Source organism: Parasteatoda tepidariorum, chromosome 5 (genome assembly GCF_043381705.1).
Source record: "Parasteatoda tepidariorum isolate YZ-2023 chromosome 5, CAS_Ptep_4.0, whole genome shotgun sequence".
Classification (NCBI taxonomy): Eukaryota; Metazoa; Arthropoda; class Arachnida; order Araneae; family Theridiidae; genus Parasteatoda; species Parasteatoda tepidariorum.
Window position 1 is genome coordinate 17,401,224 of NC_092208.1, and position 8,064 is coordinate 17,409,287.

Consider the following 8,064-nt stretch of genomic DNA (forward strand, 5'->3'; position numbering starts at 1 on the left):
ACCTCACAAATTGTGATGGCAAGTTAAGTACTCACCCTTGACGCTGCATCACAGATAGAAGTGCCTTTAGGGGTGAGGTTAATGACCAACCTGAACCCATAGCTTTGAGGAAATTAGCTTCAAGGAGGGTTTTAACTACTTCAGATATTCATATAGGGTGTAATCAAAATTTTTTTTAAACTACACCTGTTTTCCCCTAATTATTTAGGTATTCAAAGCTTAGAGACCACATTATAAAAGTTGAATAAGTCCCCATATATCTAAATTAAATTTTCTTTCTGCTATAGTTAAAATTTTTTTTCCAAATAATTTTATAACTGATCACTTTCGGCAAAGCAAAAAAAAAAAAAAAAAAAAAAAAACACACACAAGAGTACACCACAGAGATCTTGCTTTTTCATGGGTACTACTCATTAATTATATATTGAAACATATAGCTTTGTGAATTACTGTCTGCATAAGCAGATTTTAAAGGTTAAAGTCTTAAGACTCAATACCATGTAAATTGATGTTAAAATTTTACAGAAACTTTAATTTTGACCTTAAAAACACATACACCTTATAAATGTCAACAAAATAAAGTTTAAAAAAACTGCCAGACTCTTAAAAACACTGATTATTACCATTTTAATTTTGAGCTGCATATAGATAAATATCTAGTTCTTTTGATTAAAAAATTCGATAAAATTGCTTAAAGGCTATAATTTTCAAAGTGGAACTAAATTTTAAAATACAGATAAAACTTCACAACAAAATAAAATTTTAGTATATACTTTTAAGGGATTGTTCAAATTAAATTCGATTAAAAAATAAAATATATATTAATTTCTTTGACTGGTTCAAGACCTGGTGATAGCTTCTTTAAAATTTTTCTCTTTCAGTCTAAGAAAATGTTTCTCTATGCAAAAATTGAGAAATACTAAAATATTAAGACCTTCTCTAAAAAAAAAAGAATTTTGACTGCACTCATCTAAAGTATCAAGTTTTGTGATAACAAAACAAAACCCTATGACTATTAATTTGATAATTAAGATTAAATGAATCCAATAGATATAGCAGTGTCAAAGAGGAAAGAAATATTTCTTAAACAAAAACAACAAAAGAGGTATTTCAGATTTTTATTGTAAAAAAAAAATCAAAGTATTGAAATATATTTCCAGGGCAGGCATTTGAAAAACAAGTTCATCTACAACTTTTCCTGGCCAATCTCATGTGAAAATGACATGTGAACGAATTTCAGAAATTGCATCATGTACATCTAAATATTTTTTTTAATACTCTAAAATGAAGTTTTAGAAGAAACAAAAGTTAATTTAAAGAATTTGGGTCCTAAGCTTGAAAGTTAGCAACAAATTCAGATACTAATTTCTTCATTTTCTTATCTGTTTCATCACTGATTTTTCCTTCCTTTGCAATGGTGTCAAGAAGATCTTGGTGACTGCTCTTGACGTGTTGCAAGAAATCTTTCTCAAATTGACCAATTCGAGATGGGTCAAGTTTATCTAGGTAGCCTCGGACACCAGTGTAGATAACGGCAACTTGGTCCTCAATGGGCATTGGTACTGAAAATGATCACAAAGTCAATAAAATAATAAATTTTACAAAGATAAAACTTATATATTAACATTATTTCTAAAACACCGATAGTTTATAGTAATTTAATTTATAAACAAATGATAATTAAACAGTAGGAAAATAGTTAGGTTCATTAACGGATTCTTAAATTAAAGGAAAACACAACAAGTGACATTGTTAAGTTTTTCCAGTAATTAAATCACGCTGGATTTGTAACAAGAAAAAAAAAATCAAGTTAAGATGTTACAGATAATAAAATATCACTTTGTAAAAGAACTAACCACTTTTATCCCAGATTTATATCGATACATAATTGCCAACATGGATATGAAAAAATGCATTTGAGTTATTAATAACTGTTGCAAAATATACGAAATATTTTACATCTAGGGAAACTTAGGGATTTTTTAATTATCATAAAAATACGAAAACTATTTTACACTATTAAGACAATCTTTTACAATAAATGGCTGGCTACATTTTTCATTTATGTTTGATATTATATGAACTTGAAATGTTTTTATGTAAACTCATAATTTTGAATAATAGATAAGTAATCTATTATTGATAGTTAAGATTTTTTAAAATTATTATACATACTAAATAAAAATAAACTGAAAATTATAAACGAGGTTCGCTTCATTATGTATTGGCAATAATTATTTAAATATTCAAGCAAGCAAAAAATTTTGAAAAAATTCTATTCCAATAGGACTTTTTTCAGGAAACTTACTAAATTTTATGGAAGTTTCTAAAAAGTGCAAAAAACAGAATTTTTTTTTTTTATTAAACCAGTAGACCAGGAGAAACGGGCAAAATCTAGTAGTCTACTGGAAAATCCAGTAGAATTGGCAGTTATGACATATATAAAAATAAGACTGCGTCGCACTATACTGCAACAGAAGGATAGTAGTACATAATTATATCAAGTGCAAGCAAAATAATAACATTTTTTAAATGTTAACATTTTATATAAAATTGCAAATTATTTTAGTTAAAAAATTTGCTTAATATGCCTTATGTAAATAAGATTTATAGGGTTTTAACAAATATTTAACTAATTTCAATCGGAATCCATCTATATTTAGATATCTCTAACCCTGTTGCAATTAGAAGGGAACCTTTTTAAAACAACAATGAATGTATATATTATTATAGATACAAATATTTCCAAGGTTTTATAACATTGCTGATCTGAAGACACTACTAATAAAAATGGCTTCCTACAAGATATAGTAAAGAAATAACTGTCTGAAACTGCAATTTAGTTATCTTTTGGCATACATTCTCAAATGCCTTTTAGATTTATATTTTTAAATAATATTTATTATTAAAATTTAAATGGGTATTTTCAGTACAACTAATTGAATGCTACTTGATACTACTCTTGTTAATTTTCTAGGGAAAATTATACTATAAGTTTTTCTATTATGCAGTACTTTATCTACTTATAGGATGCGGGTAAACAATTATTTTTAAATTTATTATTTTTTTTATGTACATTTATAAAAAAAAAAAACCCAGAGGGGGAACAGCTGAATCAATTTAAAAAGTCCTTAAATGAGAAAGTAAACATACCATACTGTCCTTGTTTTAACAACTCAGTAAGTCTTACACCTCTGCTCAAAAGCTGTTGTGTAGATGCATCTAAATCTGAACCAAACTGGGCAAAAGCAGCTACTTCACGATATTGAGCCAACTCTAATTTCATAGAGCCTGCAACCTATGAAAAGAATACAAATAGAATTTTCAATATAAAGAAATTATATATTGTTTTTTAAAATGAAGCTAAAATTGTATGGGCCAGTTCTAACAATTTGCTGCAAACTTTAAAAAGATACAAAGTAAGGAAAAAACAAACAAACCTAAAATTGTTACATAGCAAATCAAGCAGATCTCTTATGTACATATAGACTTCGAAGCTAATAAGTAATGTGAGGAATATGTATTTTTCTGCTTTGTTCACATTGGTATTTCATTACATAACATATACAAATAAAAAAAGACAGATTCAGCTTCATTGCAATACTAATTTCGTAATTTTGTCAAGCAAATTTCGTATTTTAGTCAATTTTTTTACAGGTTTGATTCAGAATGACTGCACTGAAAATCTACAAGAATTTCCGAACGATTTGAAGCAATTTTTGGTGAAATATGCCTTTCTTTGTAATAGGTGCTTATTTTTGTGAGGATATAGCGCATTAAATCTTAAGCGCCCTAAGCTTTTTACGGTATAAAATGACACCTGAAAAAGTTGTTTACGAAATGTAATAAAAAAAGGATAAATATTGTGGATAAAAAAAAAAATATAAGTTTAAAAGTACAACTAGCAAAATTGTTTTTGCTAGAAATAAAAATATTTAGAGGTCATTGATGCCAGATTCTTAGATTCTAATTTCTAACCCTATCTGTATATCTTATGTCCAAAAAATTATAAATTTTACACATTTGTTTTCTAAGTATTTCAATTAAAAATAAAGATTTTAATGGGGATGCAGAAATCTTCAGTAATTTATTATTTAATAATACAAACAGAATTAAACATATCAGGGTTGCCACTCAAATCTGAAAAAAAAAAAAATTCCCTGTGTTTTCCCTGTACATATTATAAGTGATATATTAAGAGGAAACAACAATTACTGAGCTCTTGTGTGAGCTATAGTGGGCTAACTATATATATTAGTTTTAATTGCTAGAAAAACAGCTGAACATACTTAAATAATGCTATAGTAAATGAAATAGTTTAGTATAGCTGAAATATCATGGTTAAATATCCTATAGATTACGCTTTGAGTAGTCACCATNTTGAGCCAACTCTAATTTCATAGAGCCTGCAACCTATGAAAAGAATACAAATAGAATTTTCAATATAAAGAAATTACATATTGTTTTTTAAAATGAAGCTAAAATAGTATAGGCCAGTTCTAACAATTTTCTGCAAACATCAAAAAGGTACTAAGTAAGGAAAAAACAAACCTAGAATTGTTACATAGCAAATCAAGCAGATCTCTTATGTACATATAGACTTCGAAGCTAATAAGTCACGTGAGGAATTTTTATTTTTCTGCTTCGTTCATATTGGTATTTCATTACATATACAAATAAAAAAGACAGATTTCGTTTCATTGCAATACTAATTTCGTAATTTTGTCCAGCAAATTTCGTATTTTAGTAGATTTTTTTACAGGTTTGATTCAGAATGATTGCACTGAAAATCTACATGATATTGGCCATTTTGAAATAGATTTTAAAAGTCAATTATTTCTCTTTAAAAGAAAGATTTCCTTTTTAATAATAAAATTAAAAATTTTGTATACATAGGGTATTTTAAAAGCTAATCAATTTTTGGTGAAATATGCTTTTCTTTGTAATAGGTGCTTATTTTTATGAGACTATAGCGCATAAAATTTTTTAGCGCCCTAAGCTTTTTACGGTATAGAATGACCCCTGAAAAAGTTGTTTACGAAACGTAATAAAAAAAGGATAAATATTGTGGATAAAAATATAAGTTTAAAAGTACAACTAGCAGAATCGCTTTTGCTACAAATAAAATATTTAGAGGTCATTGATGCTTGATTCTTAGATTATAATTTTTAACCCTATCTGTTTGTATATCTTATGTCTAAAAAATTATAAATTGTACAAATTTGTTTTTTCAGTATTTCATAACCAACACCTAAGCAATTGTATATTAACTACATGCACATGTAATTAATATACAATTTCATGACGAAATTTAAACTTCTAAAACAATCAACAAAATTTATTATCAAATAAGATACTAGCAAACAGAAACAAGATTCTAAAATATTAAACAAGCCCAGTTTTTCTACAGAAAAATTTAAAAAGAGTATGTGTGAAGAGAAACTTAACTTTTTGTGCTATACTAAATTTAATGTGTTTGAATTTAAGCTAGTACTTATTTGTTTAACAATTGCACTGGTCTTTTTCAAATTTTAGTTTATTTTTGTTCCTTTCAGTGTCTCGGAAAAAAATAAACTTTTTCCAAAAGGAATTTAATCAAAGAATTTTCAAAAATAAATAAGCTATAGGAATGAATTAAAACTTAATAACTTTTGTTAAAGGAAAAAAAAAAAAAAAAAAATGAGAGAATAAAATAGATGCTAACCTAAGATATATTTCTAATTAATGTTATTTTAAATTTGTAAACTTATAACAATAAACAGCAAAATACCCAGAAGTATAAAATAATTTTCATCGTTACCATCACCTTACACTTTTTTCTTCATGAACAAAAATTGTCACATTTCTTCTTAATTATTGCATTCAATAAAATTTCAAAGTATTATGTTCAGTAAATTTGGAAAGAAAAGCTAAGACAGCCATTCTTGTTGAATATTGTTTTGAATATTTAAATTTTAGTTTCAAATATTTTTGTTTAGTCAAATATTTTGTTTGAAAATATTTGACTTAACAAAATTCGTTACTATTTTTAAGGATTTAAGCTAAGTAAATAATACTTTTAGGGAAGAGTGCAATTTTATACCTAATTAAATTATAAATAAAATAGTAAAGCGATGGGTTTAGAAACATGTAACCTGTAAACTCTAACCTAAACTTTTTTTTTCGAAAAAAAAAAAAAAAATTAAACTAATACACAATTACAATATAGTTAAAATGAAAGAATAAAAGATAATATAGATTTGAGAATAATCAGTAATCATGAAGATGGGTTAGGATTCAAATTAAATTGACCTCAAAATAATCAGTCACTTGAACAGATATGATTTGGATTGAAAATAACGTCACACATAATTGCTTACCAGAACTCTAATATAAAAACCTATGAATCATTGAAACTAATATCTTATTTTAAAACCGTGGCTAAAATAACAGAAAAATGATCAGTTTCACGCAAAAATAATCAGTGACCAAGTAGATGACAGTCTATTCAACTGGATGAAGTCCAAAAATGCATTTTCGGAATTAAATACTCAACTAAACTTTGAACCAACTAATCAGAAACAAAATTAATCTGAATAAAATGAAGTAAAATTGAACTGAAAATAAATTACTAGAACAGATGGATCAGGATTTCAAAGATAGAAACACATATGCTTAAGTGGAGTTCGTGCCCAAAAGTTAATGATTTATGGGACTATGAAAACAAAGATGTGAAATAGTAAAAAAATTATATTAACTATAATTGTAAAGAAGCAGTAACAATGAAGATATGAGTAGGTTGAAATAAACATATGATTCAGCTCTAGCACACACACAAAAAAAAAGACAGTGTAATGACAAATTAACAAAAAAGTAGAATTGACAATTAATAAACTAGATCTCAAAGAGAAAAATCTTCAAACATACTCTAGAAAATAATAAATATCATTTAAAAAGAAGCTAGAAAATAAAGAATACATAATAATCAGAACAAATACTGAATACTTTTAGCTAATAAATTTGATGACTAGTTTTTTCCTCAGAAGAGTGAAGCAGATGTCAGAATTACAAAAGGAAACTGCAAACATTAATGTTAGGAATAATTATGTCAGTTACAATGCATAATAATGCACTTAATAAAATCTATTTTATTCTGTATTGAATGTAGTGAAAAAATAAAGATTTTTAAAATTCTCATCAATCGACAAGCTTTTTTATAAGTAGAAAGTTTATTTACACATTTTTTACTTTAAATACCAGATTAAGAAAACATTTTAAATTAAAATTGGATGTATATCATACATATAAGTTGATGTATTTTTAACAAACCCTGAAGAAATTACAATTCAAATAAACTATGCAATATGTGTAGTTAGTAATATTTCAGGTTATTTGTTTTACAGACTAAAAAGCGACACAATTTAATAAAGTGGTTTCCTTTACCCAGAGCTTTATATTTGTTCATCTTTATTATTTTACATTAATTTTTGCTACTATAAATCTGAATATCTTAAATTTTTGCATGTGAGTTATCAATTAACACTTCCTCTTCAAGTATTCTGCCAGTAAAAACCAGCTGGGCATTTCTGGGCTAGACTAACTTTGGCAAACCTAGGTCTAATTCCCATAAACAGATATATCTGTCATCAGGGTGCATAGCCAAATCTTTAAACAAAAAATAAGCACCTTTTAAGTACTTTTTAAGCACTCAAAAAATATTTTTAAGCACTGTATACATTAACAAAATACAAAATAATTATTTTACAATATAATTATATATATACTAGGAGGCTTCGCCCCCTGCTCGCTGGAGCTCACCAACCCCCAGAACTGCTTTCACAGTTCATTTCGGATTGCTTCGCAATCCAATGCTCGCTTTGCTCGCTCATTGGATACGTTCTTAACGTCTAGTTTTTGTATACTTTTTTGAATACTGAAGTTCCGAAAACTTTTCACTGTAGAAAATTCTAAACCTGTACATTTCAATATTAATTTGAAATTGCAAACAGTTCACATATTTTTCTTAATCACACTATTCTAAATTTCAGTTGTTGAGAAAAGTAACTGTTGTAAGTTTTGTTTTAA

At 26.6% G+C, this 8,064-nt stretch overlaps 1 protein-coding gene across 2 annotated transcripts in view; it reads right to left on the bottom strand.

The window, feature by feature from the left end:
• Window positions 1-1,103: 1,103 nt before the first annotated feature.
• LOC107451172 (ATP synthase subunit alpha blw, mitochondrial) overlaps window positions 1,104-8,064 on the bottom strand; it is a 23,467-nt gene continuing 16,506 nt past the window's right edge. For both annotated transcript variants that reach the window (XM_043054630.2, XM_043054625.2), the window contains exons 9-10: window positions 3,154-3,298; window positions 1,104-1,562 (exon numbers count right to left, since the gene is read on the bottom strand). In XM_043054630.2, the coding sequence (XP_042910564.1) occupies window positions 1,330-1,562; window positions 3,154-3,298 (378 nt within the window). In that variant the 3' untranslated portion in view covers window positions 1,104-1,329. The remainder of the gene's footprint in view (window positions 1,563-3,153; window positions 3,299-8,064) is intronic.